At 34.4% G+C, this 20,527-nt stretch overlaps 2 protein-coding genes across 3 annotated transcripts; both read right to left on the minus strand.

Moving 5' to 3' along the window:
• Nucleotides 1–800: 800 nt before the first annotated feature.
• Nucleotides 801–20,296, minus strand: LOC111997617 (uncharacterized). 2 transcript variants are annotated; one of them, XM_024029731.2, is made up of 4 exons: nucleotides 20,274–20,296; nucleotides 3,768–4,343; nucleotides 1,598–1,753; nucleotides 801–1,343 (listed from the first exon to the last, which is right to left on the minus strand). In XM_024029731.2, exons 2-4 carry the CDS (start codon nucleotides 4,317–4,319, stop codon nucleotides 1,014–1,016), a joined length of 1,038 nt encoding a protein of 345 aa, XP_023885499.1. In that variant the 5' UTR covers nucleotides 4,320–4,343; nucleotides 20,274–20,296; the 3' UTR covers nucleotides 801–1,013. The 2 variants fall into 2 exon arrangements, with proteins under 2 accessions (XP_023885499.1, XP_023885496.1); XM_024029728.2 differs by lacking the exon at nucleotides 20,274–20,296 and adding an exon at nucleotides 5,512–5,638.
• LOC136065328 (scarecrow-like protein 21) lies at nucleotides 6,958–7,284 on the minus strand. The gene has a single exon (XM_065768393.1). It carries the CDS (start codon nucleotides 7,282–7,284, stop codon nucleotides 6,958–6,960), a length of 327 nt encoding a protein of 108 aa, XP_065624465.1.
• Nucleotides 20,297–20,527: the final 231 nt, after the last annotated feature.

Consider the following 20,527-nt stretch of genomic DNA (forward strand, 5'->3'; position numbering starts at 1 on the left):
TTGTATTATCAATTTTCACTAATTGTAAGTGGCTATGTTTTGTAGTTGCACATCCCACTTGGAAAATGAATTCATTTATGATAATGCCACACAATAAAATAACTGTTGGTGATAGTGTGTTTGATATTCATATCATTGGTCCACATTCTTAAAGTATAAAAGCCCCTTAAATTTATGGATTTCATACATGGAATTAGGTACTTGATTCAATTCTTGTAGACTCCAAGTTGTACTAGAAGCGGGCCAACAATAAATATCAAGTATACGAGATGCTAATACCTACCCCCATCTGCAAACCTACCCAACTACCTTGAATGGAATGCAATCCTAGCACATGGAGAACAGAAAAATTAACTGAATCAAGGTGGTCACAAAGACTAGGATCAGAGACATTAAGAACAAACAGGCTGTTAACTTAGTTCCCTTTAATTCATGTGGGTCATTTTTCAGTCTCAAGATAATAAAAGTACAAAGAGGTAGTTGGCCTGGATTTTCATAATTTGCAAAATCCATTAACTATCAGAATTTAGAAAATTATACATTTGGTTTCCCCAAAACCCAGGCAGGTTGGCAATTTCTTAACCTATTATATTCTCTCCCTTTAATTACCATGGTAAAATCTATCACCATAATACTTGATTCCATAATATAATTAGCCAAATAGCCCCATCCTGAAAGGTTAGGAACCAAATTCCAAGCCCTATAACCATAATCACTGGTACTTACAAAAAAAAAAAAAAACCATAATCACTGGTAAAATATATCCAATCAAAATTTGTGTGTACCAGCCCACAACAAAATGTCCACAGAATAAACCATACAATAACTGTAAACTAACATATAGCTACTCAATAAGTAATACATTTAGTACAATTCATGAATGTATGTTTCTTGATTGGTCCCAAATACTATTTTAAATTCCAAGGCAGCATAGCTAAGTCAGTTTATCCTTTAAATATTGTTAACTTTTTCATACTAATTTTCAAATAAGGAATTCATTATTGATCTTAATTCTAGCAAGCGTTAGAAGGCTCCTTTTTCTGTCTCCAGATTGCATGTACTTCATCAGTACGGAACCGCTGGGTGAAAGTCGATTCCTCTAGCGGAGTTACTGTACCATGAGCATAAGCAAGGAGACCAGTGTATGCAATCATTGCTCCGTTATCAATGCAATACCTGTCATCAGTAGCAAACAACTTTCCACCACGCTCTGAGCACATTGTTCTCATCATCTCCTGCAAACGCTCGTTGCAACCAACACCACCAACAATAAGAACATCTTTCGTGTCACAGTGTGCCATTGCCCGTTCTGTAATCTCCACAAGCATTGCAAACACAGTTTCCTGCAACATATTAAATATCAAAATATTACACAATATATGTCAGAATGATATAAATAAAGTTCTTTTCAGGTGTATAAGTAAAATAAAAGAGAGAAACTGTATGGCCTAGTATATGGAACTTTAGAAAAGCCCCTCCCACAGAGGGTGAGTTAGCTTTTGAGAGGAAGAGAATTAAGGCAAAGAACTAACAAACATGATGATACAACATCTAATGATTGAGATATGAAGAATAGCTTAGTTCAAATACAATTTACCTGCAAGGAGTAACACAAATCTGCAGGGGTGCACTCATTATTTTTTAGCTTCTCCACAGCAGTGGCTTCAATATAGCTCAATATTCCACTAAAAGATACATCCATTCCTTTTACAACATAAGGAAGGTCTATAAATTGTTCTCCTTTCTTTGCAAGCTGGTGAAGAAAAAAAAATAATAATAATATCAGGCATTTTAACCCCATTTTCAAAAGGCTGAAAATAAACTGTAACAAATGAGTGCGGTCAAGCATTTAGAATGAATCAACAACCAAAGCATAGAGGCTAAAAAAATAGGATGTGATAGAATATAACATGAAACAGCATAGCAAACCCAACTGCAATCTAAACTTTTCTGAAAAGTTTAAATCTAAAGTAAGCCACCCTAAAGCTTTAAAGAACCTACTGTCAGAGTTTCTTACATCTTGCTTTAAAAAAAAAAAAAATTCCCAATTTCCTGTAACTTTTAAGCTGTCAGGGATCAATCTTTTGTAACCTGATTTCAACCACAAATCCTCTAATTTCCAATCATATTTTTTAGAACATTAAAACTTTGTTCGCCAAAATTTTCCCCCATGTCTGGGAAAGTTCTACTTTGCTACTGCCCTATGTCTGCTCAGTTGCATATGTGGGAAGCAATTATTTGCACTGTATCACACGATCTCCTAAACCATCAAACTTTGCACCAATGAAAGATCAAAGAACATTAGCACCAAGTATTCTTCCTCTCTTCAACCCATTCATAGACATGGGGGAACCAGTAGATGACCCTGAAAAAAACCCAAAATAGCTCACAATTGACAGTTTCTATCCTCCATAAAATAGAATAAGGAAAAGCAAATCACAAGTGCAATTTCCAATAATAAAAAATTCATTTCCAGAAAAGAACCCACCTTGCATCACCTTATAAATAAATAATTAATATTCTAGTAAACTAGCCACCACTATCCAATGAACTCTTCTTGCACTAACCCTATTCAGACTAAGAATCACTTCTATACACTAGAAAACCTACCAAAAATCACACTTCACTCCCACCTCATCTTCAAAGTCAAAAGACATCCCTCTCATTTGGTCTTGATTGCATTCACATCAGGAAGCTGTTAGCAATGAAGTATCATTGTGTGTAAAAGAGACCAGAATTTCATTGCAAGAGTCTCCTAATTATTAACAGGTAAACTTATCAATACATAGCACACAAAGAACAAATTCTCATCTGCACCATTAATCTTTTGATAAGTCATGTGCCATTAATCTACACCAGATGCTGATATAGCTACACCAATCGGTTAAAACCAGAGCAATCAAACTCTGTGATAATGCATAGCGACACATTGTGCTGGAAATCCACTGGACACCCTGGAGAACACATAGGTTATGGCCATTATGGAATGAAGGCACTAATTGTAAATCTTCAAAGAAGAAGAAGAGAAACTCCATAAATGTAATATTAATATATTGTCAATTGAGATACAGGATATCATGAATCATCAAAGTATTGACTACTCTCATTTAACATTAGATTGCACAAAGTAAGATTTCTCAATAAAAATCACATTGTTATTCTAGATAAACCAATTTGACCTTTTAAATTTTGGACCCAATAGAGAAGGCACTTAAGTGTCCATACATATATCCTCCATAAATTAAAGTATTTTAAACAGTAAAGTATGTTGAGGTTAGTATACATTATGATTAGCCTTTGCAGATGCCAAAATGATAAGCACATCGCATTTTACGTTGTATGATCATCTAAAGCAAATAAGGATATAAATATGTGTCTACACATTCAACAAGCATACATTTTTTTTATTACCAAGTTACATATGCACACAGTGGATCTTAAATCCATGGCCTAACCATTCACCTTGCTTTTATAAGGGAAGGAGGTGCCATTTGGGCAAGAGCTTATTGGTCATGTTCCACACACTTACATGTATATTAATCTTAACAGTCCTTATAGTGAAAACGATTTTGTCTTAGTTATATTCAACAAATAAATTAATTATCAATATATTCAATAAATAAATCAACGAAAACAAATCTCTATATAAATAAAAAATAAAATAAAAAAAGAAACCCAAAAAGGAACCAGATGAAGAAGCATTGAAAATATTTATATGCAGGGTCAGCTTTATAAAGTGAAAACTACACCCATGTTCAGATACATACCTGCTCAATGTTATATCCAGGGTTTGGATCATTGGAGAGTGTTAACACCCTAGCAAATCGATCCAAGCAATTTCCAACTGCAATATCAATGGTCTCCCCAAAGATCTGGTACCGCCCTTCACTATATGCTATTACCTGTGTATTCCCACCACTAACGTACAATACAACAGGATCATCTGCCCCAGTCACAATCCTCCCCATCTCAATATGTGCCACACAGTGGTTAACTGCAACAATGGGCTTCTTCCACAGCTGTGAAAGAATCCGAACAACAACAGCAGCAACTTGTAGTGGTGCTCCCATGCCAGGACCCTTGGTGTAACATAGGCAATCTATTTCATCTGGGGTTATTTGGGCAGTCTTCAAAGCAGATTTGATCAATGGAAGAATGTGTTGGAGATGGTGTTGAGCAGTTTCTCGGGGAAGGAATCCTTGGCCAGGAGGGGTAATGTAGGTATGGCGTGGATTTGATAGAATGGTGCCATCTAAAGTTACAACCCCAACACCAATCTTGTTGGCTGAACCCTCAAAGCCTAGGGCTATCATCTTCATTTTAAAATTAATAATAAGAATACCCTGAAATTCAAGTCCATAAACAAAAAGTTAAGCATCTTCCACTAACTAAAATCTGTGAGAAAAGATGGATAAACTTACACACAGAGAAGGAAAGATGAAGATAACAAAGAATTTTTTTTATTTTATTGATAAGTAAAGATAACAAAGAACTCTCTCTAACAACATTGAATAAAACTGTACAAAGATCTTTGAAACATTATACTTAGCAAGTCTGTCTACCTACAATTCAGTTTTAAAAGGGTTTTGAGATTGGGGAAATTAAAAGACAAGCCTAAGCCTAACAAGTCCAAAATAATATCATAATCACATTTAGTTAAAAGGACGTAGCTCACCTTAACATTTGGTACTTTATCATCAACATGCTAACCATAAATTGCATCAGACCAAAACAATGACCCGAAACTGCTTCAGTTATTTCAATGTAAAATGTAACACATTCCCTCTTTTAGTTCCTCAACCCGTGATTCAGTCAAATAGACAAGAAACTATAAAACCATCAATTTTTTTTTTCTTTCAAATCCTACTTAACTCTTAACAGTTGTATTACATCCTTTTATCACCCTTGGAATCATCTTTCCTATCAGCTATCAACATACTAATAGATTTTATTGCAATGAAGCCACCTCAAGAACATTACATAGCAAAAGATAGCCTAAAGAGTATCTATAAAGAAAATTACACAAAGTATCTAACAAAATACAAAATACAAAATACAAAATACAAAAAAAAAAAAAAAAAAAATTCTTTGTTTTTTGTTTTATTGTTTTTTTAAAAATACAAAATACAAAATACAAAATACAAAAAAAAAAAAAAAAAAAATTCTTTGTTTTTTGTTTTATTGTTTTTTTATTGTTTTTTTTTTAATAACCCAGCAGGGACATGTTCTTCTACTGCCAGATATTATAAGTATAACCCAGCATATGTCACAATGTCAAATTATGTTTTTTTATTATCAATCCTAGGATGTTGTTGTGTGTGTTCTGTGAAATCACCTGTTGGGTTTTTGATATTTTTAATGAAATTCTACTATTTCTATCCAAAAAATGGAAAATCATAAAGAAAGCTACTTTTATATCTTAACTTAAAATGTGCCCTGCCCATATGCATGCCCATGTTACAATCCACAATTTTATTGAGGAGGAGGTTTCAAAAGAATAACAGATTTTACCAGTGGTTTCCGGCGTGCGGCGACGGAAGGCGTGCCGCGTGTAGCGGTGTGTGGGCGGTGAGCGGCGGCGGGGCTCCTCTCTCTCTATCTCCACTGAACTATCCTTAAGTACTGGGCCTGCACTTCTTACAAAACCCAATATGAGTGGCCCACTTTCTTTCCATCTAAAAAAAAAAAAAAAAAAAATTAGTTCATAAATAAAAGCAGTAAATATGCTCACTTTCAGTGTGTGTGTGTGTTTTTTTAAATATAAATTGTAAATTACATTCTTAAAGTTTAGGAATGTTTTTACATCCTAAAGTTTCAAAATGATTTTTATCCTTGAAGTTTGGGAGTGTTTAGATTTTACACTTTAACGTTTCAAAATTTAGATTTTACCCCATAAATTTTGAAAGTATTTGGATTTTATACGTCAAAATTTTGAAACTTTAGGGTGTAAAATTCAAACACTCCTAAGATTTAGGTAGTAAAATCTAGAAATCTCTAAAATTGAGGTAAAATCCAAATTTTGAAAAGCCAGGGTGTAAAATCTAAACAATTTCAAACTTTAGGAGTGTAATTTGCAATGAAGAGGATTTGATGTCATTTGAGCTATGTTGTCAGTGTTGAGTTTAGGGCATATGTTATAGAAAATCAATCATATATTCACATTGTTCTCGTTCCTAACGTTCGTAACCTAGAGGATATGATTGAGTTCAGATCAATTTCCTTATTTAATGTTTTATATTAAGGTAGGCAAAGATATTGACTAATAGATTGAAGAGAGTGCTACCTTGGATTATTTTGGACTCACATAGTGCTTTTGTTCCAGGATGGTTTATAATTGATCAAGTTTGCATTTGAGATGCTTCATTTGATGAGTATAAGAAAAAAACGACGAAATGGGAAAATGACTTTAAAAGCTTGATATGCATAAAGCCTATGACAAAGTTGAATCGCCTAAAACTTTCAGTTATGTTGATTTTTTTTTGGCGAAACTACACTATTGGTCCCTGAAATTTATCCTGTATGCGCAATTGGTCCCTCAAGTTTGAAGTGAGCACAATTAGTCCCTTAAGTTTTAAAACTGAGTTGTATAAGTCATTTTACTAACTTCTGTTAACGGTGTTACTTACGTGGCTAATTTCACAATGACTTTGCATTTTCTTTAATGATGTGACATATTTTTAATTAAAAAATTACAAACTAAGTGAGAAAAAATATTAACCGGTACCAAATTAAAAAAATATATTTTCTGTCCTATTCTCGTAATCAAGTGCAAGTATGAATCAGTCCTATTTTCTTTCATTCTTAGGTAGACATGTACAGTGAATTTAGAGATTCAGCTTCCCGCTCTAATATAACTCAATTCTATGAAACTACAAATACCACCATCTCTTATGCTCTAGAAGTCGTAGAAAGAAATACAAAAAGAAGATTTACAGAATTTTTGCTAAGCAATCATCATCACCTCCAAGCAGAAGAGGTTGCCATTTTTCTGTCCAGCCAGCTAAGGTAAAAAGCCCGATCCCTCCTTTCGAGTCTATAATTCACATGAAACTGTTGCTTCAATAGATCGTTAACAGTGTTAGTCACAAAGGTACTCAATGGGTATAGAGTAAACCCTGCCATTGAAAGTCTCCTAATCCACTTTCCTAGAAGTTCATGCCGTTTGACCCTCTCAGCATTCTCACAAGCTATCATGTTGACTATGTCACAAGCTACACAGTGCTGCTCAGCGCTGATCCGCTGTTTGTCATTTCTTGGGCGAGCCACATCAATCGATTCAAACATAGCTTAGTTTGTAATTTTTTCTCACTTAGTTTGTAATTTTTTAATTAAAAATATGCCACATCATTAAAGAAAATGCCAAGACATTGTGAAGTTAGTCACGTAAGTAACACCGTTAACAGAAGTTAGTAAAAGGACCAATACAACTCAGTTTTAAAACTTAAGGGACTAATTGTGCTTACTTCAAACTTGAGGGACCAATTGCGCACACAGGGTAAACTTCATGGACCAATAGTGTAGTTTCACCTTTTTTTTTTTTTCCTGTCACTGCTTATCTGGTTTGGAATAAGAAATAGTCTTGTCTTTGAAGGTCTCAAGTGGGAAGTAGGTCATGGACTTTCAGCAGCAATAACAACTGGGCTATTTTCTTCTACTGCTAGATAATATAATCCAGCATATGTCACTGTGTCAAGAGCCTCAAATTGTGTGTGTGTGTGTTTGTGTTTTTTAATTTTTTTTTTTAATTTTTTATAAATCCTAGGATGTTGTTGTGTGTGTGTTCTGTGAAATCATTTGTTGGGTTTTTTTTATAATTTTAATGAAATTCTACTATTTCTATCCCAAAAAAAAATTCCCACTTTTTTATATCTTAAAATGTGTCCTGCCATATGCCCATATTAAAAAATCCACTATTTTTATTGAGGAGAATGGTTTAAAAGACAAAGATGAACAAATTTTACCGGTGATTTCTGGCGTGAGGTGACAGAAGACGTGCCACGTGAGGCGGTGTGTCATGGCTGGGATCCTTAGGGCCTGTTTGGATACAGCTGAAAACTGAAAACTGAAAACACTGTAGCCAAATAATTTTTAAATGTGTGAATAGTACCGTGGGACCCATTTTTAATAAAAAAGTTGCTGAAAAGTGAAAATTGTGGGTCTGTAAACAGTAAATTTGGGTTGAAAAGTCAAACTTTGCGGCTACTGTTCATTAAACAGTAGCTGCTACAGTACATAAACAGTAAAAAAACTGAAATCCGTGGAAAAAAAAAAAAAAAAAAAAAAAAAAAAAAAAAAAAAAGCTGAAACGCAAACGCGTTCAGCTTTTCCACCCACCCCAAACGGTCTCTTAATCTCTCCTCTAGTAGAGTGAACTGAATTATCCTTTTATTGTTAGGTACAAACGGTGTTAGAATAATTTGGCTATAGGGCCTAGGGATTTAATTGTTATTTCAAAAAGTTCAGTGTTTAGCTTATTTACTTGGAATTTTGGGTTTAATAGAATTTATAATGATAAGTATGACATGAAATCTGCCGTAGCACATTGGCAATTCATAACGAATATTGATTTTGGATTCAAATCCCAGCAATGGAAAATTCTATTTTGCTGTTTTTTTATTGGGTCTGTCCATGAGAATTGAGATCTTCTCTTTGGGCCCGCTTTTCTTACAAAGCCCAATATGAATGGCCCACTTTTAATTTTTTTTTTTTAAATATGTTCATAAATAAAATAACTTAAGCCAATCAGAGTTATCAAACACACCCAATATGCTAGTTTCAAAAAAAAAAAAAATAAAAAAAAAACACACCCAATATGCTTAATCTCATCATTCGTTTTATTTTTATTTTATTTTGTTTTGTTTTTGACTATTTATTTTATATACTCGCTTTCAAATTTCAATTAAGAGAACATATTAATGCCAATAGCCTTATAAATCAACCAAAACCTTTTGATATTTTCAATGGAGACATATAAAATTTAAATCTCCTCATTCTCATAACTGAAGAATAAGGCCTATGTTAGTGGATTTAGATGTGAGAGGTAGAGGTAGAGGGCTGATTAGGGAATGTGCTACAAAATGCAAACAGTTGTAAGAAACAAAGCATGATAAGTGAGTGTTAAACTCGGGATTTTTTGTAAACTTAAAAATGGATAGAATATTTAGATCCAACTCATCAGTCAGCTCCCGATCAAGTATACCTCCTGATATCCCTGATATTATCAATGAAGAAAATTTTTCTGTTGAAGAAGAAAGCTGCTTAAACTTTAATAAATGGACTATTCCTAAAATTAATGTTAATGCAATTTATAAAACAAGCTGGCTCAATTCTACTTTTAAAACTGAATTTAATGTTAAGACCATCAAACGGATGCCATATCTAGAGTTCACGAGAAATGTTGTTTGTTTAACAAGAAATCTATTCATGATTTTCTTACTAAAGGATATAGATTCTTGCATATTGGATCTGTTCAAGTTGCTGTTAAGCCATTAACTCGTAATAGTGTTAATGATTTAGTTAACACTAATAGTGTTAATGATTCAATGTTGGATACATTTACGTGATGCTAGATTTAGAAAATTCGAAACTAGCATACTTGGTATGATTCAGTCATCTTCGTTTAATGGCCCTTTTCATTTTGATTGTTTCTAATTTAAATATTGCTTTAGATGATCGTCATAGTGCCAAAGCTTTAACTTTAAATATCCTAACTTCTGGTTATGATATGGATGAAGGTCAGAAGATGCTAAACTTCTTGCTATTGTTTATTATGTTTAATATAAATTGTTAAAAACCAATTTAAATCCTCATGCTAGAATTCAACATTCCGGTTATAAAACCTTACTAATTATGAGTTCTACCCCGAATGCTAAAATTTTACCGGTGGGTTTCGGCATGCTGTGGCAAAAGGCGTGCCACGTGTGGGTGGCGAGTGGTGTCCGGGCTCCTCTCTCTCTCTCTCTCTCTCTCTCTCTCTCTCTCTCTATACTGTAGTAGCATGAATTGAACTGTCCTTTTATTGTTAAATACAAACGGTGTTAGAACTTCGAATAATTTAAGGGTTAATTGATATTTTAAAAAGTTTAGGGCTTAGCTCCTTTACTTGGAAGTTAAGGTTTAATAGAATATTTAATGATATATAAGACATGGAATCCACTGTAGCACATTGGTGATTCTATTGATTGAATCCGGGTTCAAATGTCGGTAGCGGAAAAATCCTTTGTTTTTGTATTTATTTATTTGGTCAATGCATGAGAATTGAAATCTTCTCATTGGGCCTGCATTTATTAGAAAACCTAATATGAGTTAAAAACTTTCGGTACCATATTGATGCATGCTCTTTAATTGCCATGCCTTTCCTATTTCTTGTTTGTAACATGTGGGGGATTGTTGGTGTGGGTGTGTGTTCCAAACACTTTTTATTATTATTTATTTTTTGACCATTGGGCATTTATGAGTAAAATGGCCGTTAGACAATAATGGACAATATAGTCGTTGGGCTTTTATGAGTTATTAGTAACCAATAACTATTGATCATTATTGTCAAATGGATAGCCTATATAATACCCATCATCACACCCTTTCCTATAAGATATATTTTACTATGCTATATTTAGATATACACAATTCTATTTTCTTTCTCTTTCACATATTTTTCTACAATTTATATTTGTTCTAAGGAAAAAAAATAGAGAGTTGTTCTTGAACCTTCATGAGTGGAAGTGTGTCCATCATAAAAATTAACACTGTAGTCTAATCTTGGGGAATGTTTGGCCAAGACAACTAGTCGCACCAAGTTTTACTCCGGGTGGCATGAATCAACCTTTAAAGACAATACTTTTGCAATGTGATTCCTCAACACTGTGAGATTGTTCATATATATATATATATATATTGTTCCTAGTGATTTAAATTCTAGATAAAATACTTGTGATATTATTTGTTGTATCAAAACTTGTTTATTCACTAAAGTATTTCCAACATAACACACAAATGACATGGGTATTTATATGATACATAAACAAAATATGCATAGATGCAAGTCTTTCTTCCATAAGTAGAGACACGAGTTTTTCTCATTCATGTCAGTAAGTTACGTATTTTGAAACTAATGATGTGGGGGGAAAAAAGCCCAAAGCTACTTAATGGGGCTGGAACCCCCTGTTAAGGACTATTGTATTTCCGAAGATCAATAGGTGGTTGGGGCGGCCCATCTAAAGCAGGAAGCCCAGAAGCAGAGCGGGAGTGTCGTCCGAAGAGGTCACTATTGGTCCGAAGACGTCTTGCTCCTCGGCTACGACAAGCCTTGATCAAACGAACGTGTGGAAGGTCCGACTAATCTTCCTCACAATCCCAATGGTGATGATAGGTCCTGGGTGGATCCGGAGATGATCAGAACTAAAAAATATCTAAAGGAAAAGCTGCTACCACCGCATTTAATGCCCAGCAACAGCTTTTCTGGTCGCATTTATGTGGAGAAGACCCTTGAACAGTGCAACCTCAGCTACCGCCACTCACAAAGAACTAAAGTAGACACATGACGTGACATGCACTTGAGTAGATGTGCGAATGAAGAACAGGTGGATGATGGAGATGATAGGAAGAGATGCTATATAAAGAAGAAGGGTCCCTGATAATGGGGGACCGAAAAAGAGAAAGAAAAAGAGAGAGAGAAAAACTTTACTGTAGCTCTGAATGTTGTAATCACTGTTCATTCAATAAAACACCTATTCAGACATTCATTCATGGAGTTATCTGAGCTTTAGTTCATGTTATCATCACTGCACGTAACCTAGCCAACTGTTCTGTGCTTCATAACCAGCTCAGCTCTTTCGCCCACTCTCTACAAATTCATTGTTCTGGGTTCGTTGGGCCTTTAATCCATATCCTTTGGGCTTGGGCTACAAAAATTGACCCTACAAATGAGTACTCGAGTTTATAAAACTTGAGTTATACGTGGCATTTTATATTTTTTTAATTCTAGGTCAGTGGGTGCCATTATGGCAGATTTTTACGGAACTCGATTTTCATAAACTCGAGTTACGGGTCAAACTCGAGTTTCTTAAACTTGAGTTTAAAAAAGATGGTAGATTCCAAAATATTTTCCAAATAGTGGTAGATTGTTAATTTCTCTAAACAATGGTATTTGGCCATTTTTGCCTCGAAATCAATGAAATAGTATTGTTTTTAAAGGTACAATGATATTTTATCAAGTGGATCTTGCCAAATAATGGTATTTGGCCATTTTGGCCTCAGAATCAATAAAATAGTATTGTCTTTGAAGGTACAATGATACTGTATCAAGTGGGAAGTGGGTTGTGGATTTTTAGCAACAACAATAGTTGGGACTTGTTCTTTTTCTGCAAGATATTATAATCCAGCATATCTCACTGTGCCAAGAGCCTCAAATTGTGCTTTTTTATTATCAATCCTAGGATGTTGTTGTATATGTTCTATGAAATCATTTGTTGGTTTTTTGATAAGTTTAATGCAATTCTACTATTTCTATCAAAAAAAAGAAAAAAAGAAAAAGAAAAAGAAAAAACCATAAAAGCCCATTTTTATATCTTAAAATGTGTCCTGCTGATATGCCCCATATTACGCTCCACAATTTTATTGAGGAGGTTTCAAAAGAATTCAAAGACAAAGATGAAAAGATTTTACCGGTGATTTCCAGCGTGCCACGTGTGGGCAGCGAGCAGTGGCGGGGCTCCTCTCTTCACTATCTCTACTATAATAGCGTGACCTGAATTGTCCTTTTATTGTTAAGTACAAACGGTGTTAGAACTTATAATAATTTGGGGGTTAATTGATATTTTAAAAAGTTCAGGGCTTAGCTCCTTTACTTGGAAGTTAAGGTTTAATAGAATATTTAATAGTAAATAAGACATGAAATCCGTTGTAGCATATTAGTAATTCCATCGAATCAATCGATTGAATCCACTAGGCAGCGAAAAAATAATTTTTGCTATTTTTTTTTATTGGGTCAATACATTAGAATTGACATCTTCTCATTGGGCCAGCATTTATTAGAAAGCCCAATATGAGTTAAAACCTTTCGGTACTATATTGATGCATGCTTTCTTTAGTTACTTGCCTTTCCTATTTTGTGTTTGTAACATGTGGGGGATTGTTAGTGTGGGTGTGTATTCCAAACACTTTTTTTTTATTATTTATTTTCAGGCCATTGGGAATTTTGAGTAAAATAGCCGTTGGACAATAATAGATAATATAGTCATTGGGTTTTTATGGGTTATTAGTAACCAATAACTATAGATCATTATTGTCATGAATAGCCTATATAATACCCATCAGCACACCATTTCCTATAGGATATGTGGGGCCATGGGCCCAGATCATACAATTGGATTTTGGGCTTAAGGCCTAAGTCGAGGATAAGGGGCCGTCCGAGGATGGGTAAGTATAGACAAGGAAACCCATGCTAGTGGGTAAGGAAGACAATATTGAACATAATGGCCTAGGAGTTTTTGCTGAGGATGAATTTGTCCTCGGCTAGCCAAGGCCGAGGTCCGTAAAGGATGCTTGCCATCTAGAGGTGCGATCCATGAAGTTCTAGAAATATGGATAAACATTGCAGGAACAAAAGACAGAAGAATCCCAAAATATCTTGGGAAAAACTGCTGTCACCGCATTGAATGCACCCCAGCTAACTGCCTGACCGCATTAATGAGGAAGTGACCTCTGCACAGTATTATTGCAACCTTACAACCACCCCAGAAGACTTCTAGAGGGGGTTGATGGGACAAGTATCAGTATAAACCATTAACTGTCCACGTGTTGGGTAAAGGTGAAGGAATAGATGTAGTATAAATAAGGGGAGAGACTTAGAGAAAGAGGGGGCTGGCAATTGAAAGAGAAAGCACTGTAGCAATCTCAAGAACTTTTGTAACCATTCTCATCCAATATTTACTAGAACAAAGCCCCTTTGATTGTGCCGAGGACAAACTTTCTTTGATAAACTCAGTTCATCTCTGTTTGATTGTCATGAACACCATATTAACTGTTATCCATGTACTAAGGCCTAGCTCTTTGACCCACTCTCTACAAATTTATTGTACTGAACTCACTAGGCCAAGATCCCATACATTTTAGGGCCTGGTCTGAAAATCGTGTCCCTACAGGATATATTTTACCATGCTATATTTAGATATACACAATTCTGTTCTCTTTCTTTCCCACATATTTATTTACAATTTATATTTGTTCTAAAAAAAGATAATAGAGGGTAGTTCTTGAACTTTCGTGAGTGGAAGTGCATCCATCACAAAGGTTAACACTATAGTCTAATCCTTGGGGGTTGTTTGGCCAAGAGAACCAGTCGCATTGTTTTACTTTGGGTGGCACGAATCAACCTTTAAAGACAACACTTTCGCAGCATGATTCCATAGCACTGTGAGATTGTTCCTATATTTACATATATATATATATATATATATATTGTTCTTGCTTATTTGCATTCTAGATAAAATACTTGATATATTATTTGTTGTATCAAAATTTATTTATTCACTAAAATATTTCCAACATAACACACAAATGAGATGGGCATTTATATAGTACATAAACAGAATAGGCACAAATGCTAGTCTTTCTTCCACAAGTAGAGACACAAGTTTTCATCATACATGTCAGTGAGTTACATATTTTGAAACTAATGAGTACTCAAGTTTATAAAACTCGAGTTATACATGACATTTTATATTTTTTAATTCTCGGTCAGCGGGTGCCATTGTGGCAGATTTTTACGGAACTCAATTTCATAAACTCAAGTTATGGGTCAAACTCGAGTTTCGAAAAAGTGATAGATTGCTAAATATTTTATAAACAGTGGTAGGTTGTTAAATATTTCACCAAATAATGGTATTTGCCATTTTTGCCTTGGAATCAATGAAATCGTATTGTCTTTGAAGGTACAATGATACTGTATCAAGTAGATTTTGCCAAATAATGGTATTTGGCCAGTGTGGCCTCGGAATCAATGAAATAGTATTGTCTTTGAAGGTACAATGACACTGTATCAAGTGGGAAGTGGGTAATGGATTTTCAATTGCAACAACAGTTGGGACATGTTCTTCTGCGAGATATTATAACCCATCATATGTCACTATGTCAAGAGCCTCAAATTGTGTTTTTTTATTTTATTTTATTATTATTATTAATCCTAGGATGTTGTTGTGTGTGTTCTATGAAATCATCTGTTGGATTTTTGATAATTTTGATGCAATTAAACTATTTCTATAAAAAAAAAAAAAAGGGAAAAAACCATAAAAATCCACTTTTATATCTTAAAATGTGTCCAACCGATATGTCCCATATTAAAATCCACAATTTTATTGGGGAGGTTTCAAAAGAATTGAAAGACAAATACAAAATTTTTTACAAGTGGCTTCTGGAGTGCTGTGGCAAAAGGTTTGCCGAGTGGGGGTGGTGAGCGGTGGCCGGGCTCCTTTCTTTCTCTATCTCTACTACAATAGTGTGAACTTTAGAACTTAAGAGTAATTTGGTGGTTAATTGATATTTTAAAAAGTTCAGGACAAAGCTCATTTACTTGGAATTTGAGGTTTAATAGAATATTTCATAATAAACAAGACATGAAATTTGCTATTGCACATTGGTAATTCCAATGAATCTATTGATTGAATCCAGGTTCAAACCCCGGCAGCGGAAAAATCATTTTTGCTGTTTTTTTATTGGTTCAATGCATGAGAATAGGCATCTTCTCATTGGGCTCACATTTATTAGAAAACCCAATATGAGTAAAAATATTTTGGTACCATATTGATGTATGCTTTCTTTAGTTGCCTGCCTTTCCTATTTCATTAAGATTCTTTTATGAAGAAAAAGTTACCCATATTCTCTAGAAGATTCTGAAAAACAAATGCTACTAGATTAAAACACTATCAGGATTCCGGAGTGGTGCAGAACTACCATTTAAACTTCAGACCAGAATGCCTAAAAGTAATGTTACCAACAATCTTACAGGAATAACTCAACAAATAATGTTTTACAATTTTTCCATTTCAAAAGGAAAATAATTATCGGTTGAGGAGGGAGAAGAAGATTGTATTTTAGAAATATTTGTACCTTGAATAATAGTCATTGTTGAAACAAAACAGTGTTGTTGACAAATTAATTTCAGAACTACCATTTAAACTTCAGACCAGAATGCCTAAAAGTAATGTTACCAACAATCTTACAGGAATAACTCAACAAATAATGTTTTACAATTTTTCCATTTCAAAAGGAAAATAATTATCGGTTGAGGAGGGAGAAGAAGATTGTATTTTAGAAATATTTGTACCTTGAATAATAGTCATTGTTGAAACAAAACAGTGTTGTTGACAAATTAATTTCAGACTAACTTTGTAACCTCACAAATATGAATATTTTATTTACATAACATCTCCTGCCAATTCATTACAAGAGCAAATAAAAAACACAAGTTACAGCAACACAATAAAAACAGGGCTTATGGTGGTTCATGTTACAGCTTAACAGATGATGTTGGTGGGTGATGTGAGTCTACAACTGCAGCAGTGGCTAATAAAGGTGGGACTGCCGACAATGGTGAAAATCATAACTTGGTTTTATGGAATGAATAAGAATGATAATGTTTCAGTCGAGAGTGTGATTGTAATCGAGTCCAATGGTTGTAGTGGTAGCTAAAGGAATGCAAATATAGTATAATTTGCGTCTCTGACTCAATTCAATCTGAGCCAGATCATTTTTTGAAAAGTATTTCTGCACCAAATTTTACAAAAGATAAGGTGAAATGAAACCATTTTCTCCTATTTTTCTTCCTTTGTATTATCAATTTTCACTAATTGTAAGTGGCTATGTTTTGTAGTTGCACATCCCACTTGGAAAATGAATTCATTTATGATAATGACTCAACAGTAAATAAAATAACTGTTGGTGATAGTGTGTTTGATATTAATATTATTGGTCCACATTCTTAAAGTATAAATGCCTCTTAAATTTATGGATTTCATACATGTTATTAGGTACTTGATTCAATTCTTGTAGACCCCAAGTTGCACTAGAAGCGGGCCAACAATAAATATCAAGTATACTAGTACCTACCCCTAACAGCAAACCTGCCCAACTACCTTGAATGGAATGCAATCCTAACACATGGAGAACAGAAAAATTAACTGAATCTAGGTGGTCACAAAGACTTGGATCAGAGACATTAAGAACAAACAGGCTGTTAACTTAGTTCCCTTTAATTCAAGTGGGTCATTTTTCAGTTTTAAGAAAATAAAAGCACAAAGAGGTAGTTGGCCTGGATTTTCATAATTTGCAAAATCCATTAACTACCACAATTTAAAGAATCATACATTCTGTTTCCCCAAAACCCAGGCAGTTGGCAAGTTCTTAACATACTATATTCTCTCCCATTAATTACCATGGTAAAATCTATCACCATAATACATGATTCCACAATATAATTAGCCAAATAGCCCCATCCTGAAAGGTTAGGAACCAAATTCCAAGCCCTATAACCATAATCACGGGTACTTATAAAAAAAAAGCCATAATCACTGGTAAAATATATCCAATCAAAATTTATGTGTACCAGCCCACAACAAAATGTCCCCAGAATAACCCATACAATAATTGTAAACTAACATATAGCTACTCAATAAGTAATACATGGTACTTTTTAGTACAATTCGTGAATGTATGTTTCTTGATTGGTACCAAATACTATTTTAAATTCTATGGCAGCATAGCTAAGTCAGTTTCTCCTTTGAATATTGTAGCATTTTCATACTATTATCAAATAAGGAATTCATTATTGATCTTAATTCTGGCAAGCATTAGAAAGACCATACCTCTAGATCTTCTAGATTTAACTACTTTCCTGCATGAGGCCATACATGTTAGAAGGCTCCTTTTTTCTCTCTCCAGATTGCATGTACTTCATCAGTCCGGAACTGCTGGGTGAAAGTTGATTCCTCCAATGGAGTTACCGTACCATGAGCATAAGCAAGGAGACCAGTGTATGCAATCATTGCTCCGTTATCAATGCAATACCTGTCATTAGTAGCAAACAATCTTCCACCACGCTCTGAGCACATTGTTCTCATCATCTCCTGCAAATGCTCATTGCAACCAACACCACCAACAGAGAGAAAACTTTATGGCCTAGTATATGGAGCTTTAGAAAAGTCCCTCCCACAGAGGGTGAGTTTGCTTTTGAGAGGAAGAGAATTAAGGCAAAGAACTAACAAACATGATGATACAACACCCAATGATTGAGATATGAAGAATAGCTTAGTTCAAATAAAAAATAATTTATGACTCCAGTCTATCTGCAAGGAGTAACACAAGTCTGCAGGGGTGTACTCATTATTTTTTAGCTTCTCCGTAGCAGTGGCTTCAATATAGCTCAATATTCCACTAAAAGATACATCCATCCCTTTGACAACATAAGGAAGGTCTATAAATTGTTCTCCTTTCTTTGCAAGCTGGAGAAGGAAAAAATAAAATAATATCAGGCATGTCAAGGCAGAAACATTTGCGTCATATCCATTTGGTAAAGCAGTTTGAAATTGCACATTTTATAAGTATAACTTTTTTTAAACGGTTTCTATCCTCCATAAAATAGAGTGAGGAAAAGCAAATCACAAGTGCAATTTCCAATAAAAAAAAGTTCATCTCCAGAAAAGGACCCACCTTGCATCACCTTGTAAATAAATAATTAATATTCTAGTATTTATTTATAAGGTGATGCAAGGTGGGTTCTAGTATAATTTATCAACAAAAAAAAAAAAAAAAAAAAAAAAAAAAAAAGGCACCACTATCCAATGAACTCTTCCTGCACTAACCCTATTCAGACTAAGAATCACTTCTACACACTAAAAAACCTACTAAAAATCACACTTCACTCCCACCTCATCTTCAGTCAAAAGATATCCCTCTCATTTGGTCTTGATTGCATTCACATCAGGAAGCTGTTAGCAATGAAGTATCATTGCGTGTAAAAGAGACCAGAATTTCATTGCAAGAGTCTCCTAATTATTAACAGGTAAACTTCTCAATACATCGCAAACACAGGACAAATTCTCATCTGCGCCATTAATCTTTTGATAAGTCATGTGCCATTAATCTATACCTGATGCTGATATAGCAACACCAATCAGTTAAAACCGGAGTAATCAAACCCTGTTGATAATGCATAGCGACACATCGTGCTGGAAATCCACTGGACACCCTGGAGAACAAATAGGTTATGGCTATTATGGAATGAAGGCACTAATAATAAATCTTCAAAGAAGAAGAGAAACTCCATAAATGTAATATTAATATATTGTCGATCGAGATAAAGGATATCATGAATCATCAAAGTATTGACTACTCTCATTTAACATTAGATTGCACAAAGTGAGAACGCTTTTCTCAATAAAAATCACATTGTTATTCTAGATAAACCAATTTGACCTTTTAAATTTTGGACACAATAAAGAAGGCACTTAAGTGTCCATACATATATCCTCCATAAATTAAAGTATTTTAAACAGTATAGTTTGCTGAGTTTAGTATGCATTATGATTAGCCTATGCAGATGCCAAAATGATAAGCACATTGCATTTTACGTTGTATGATCATCTAAAGCAAATAAGGATATAACTATATGTCTACACATTCAACAAGCATACTTTTTTTTTATTACCAAGTTAAATATGAACACGGTGGATCTTAAATCCATGGCCTAACCATTCACCTTGCTTTTATAAGGGAAGAAGGTGCCATTAACTGCATCAGACCAAAACAATGATCCTAAACTGCTTCAATTGTTTCAATGCAAAATGTAACACATTCCCTCTTTTAGTTCCTCTTTTAGTTCCCTCTTTTTTGTTTTCTGTCACTGTTTATCTGGTTTTGAATCAATGAAATAGTATTGTCTTTGAAGGTACATTGATACTGTATCAAGTGGGTAATGGATTTTCAGTAGCAACAACAGCAGGGACATGTTCTTCTACTGCCAGATATTATAACCCAGCATATGTCACTGTGTCAAATTATGTTTTTTTATTATCAATCCAAGGATGTTGTTGTGTGTGCTCTGTGAAATCATCTGTTGGGTTTTTGATATTTTTAATGAAATTCAACTATTTCTACCCAAAAAAAATGGAAAATCATAAAGAAAGCTACTTTTATATCTTAAAATGTGCCCTGCCCATATGCCCACGTTACAATCCACAATTTTATTGAGGAGGAGGTTTCAAAAGAATAACAGATTTTACCGGTGGTTTCCGGCGTGCGGCTACGGAAGGCGTGGTTCCTCTCTCTCTCTCTCTACTGAACTGTCCTATGATTGTTAAGTACAAACGGTGTTAGAATAACAGCTTTAGTAAAGTACTAAACTGTTAACTGATTGTCCTTTGAACTGTCCCAATACTGTTGTGACTTTTATCATGGCTTCATCGTCTTCCTCTGCCTCTTCTACTGTCAACACCACTGCTTCTCCTTCTCCTTCTCCCACCACACTTACCACTAT

The sequence above is a fragment of the Quercus suber genome, unplaced genomic scaffold, assembly GCF_002906115.3.
Source record: "Quercus suber isolate HL8 unplaced genomic scaffold, Cork oak 2.0 scaffold_928, whole genome shotgun sequence".
NCBI classification, from domain to species: Eukaryota; Viridiplantae; Streptophyta; class Magnoliopsida; order Fagales; family Fagaceae; genus Quercus; species Quercus suber.

Coding starts and splice junctions, on each gene's coding strand:
- LOC111997617 (XM_024029731.2), bottom strand. CDS start 4,319: ATGAAGATGATAGCCCTAGGCTTTGAGGGTTCAGCCAACAAGATTGGT. Junction 1,754..3,767: donor CTGGATATAACATTGAGCAG/GTATGTATCTGA, acceptor TTTCTTCACCAG/CTTGCAAAGAAAGGAGAACA. Junction 1,344..1,597: donor ATTTGTGTTACTCCTTGCAG/GTAAATTGTATT, acceptor AATATGTTGCAG/GAAACTGTGTTTGCAATGCT.
- LOC136065328 (XM_065768393.1), bottom strand. CDS start 7,284: ATGTTTGAATCGATTGATGTGGCTCGCCCAAGAAATGACAAACAGCGG.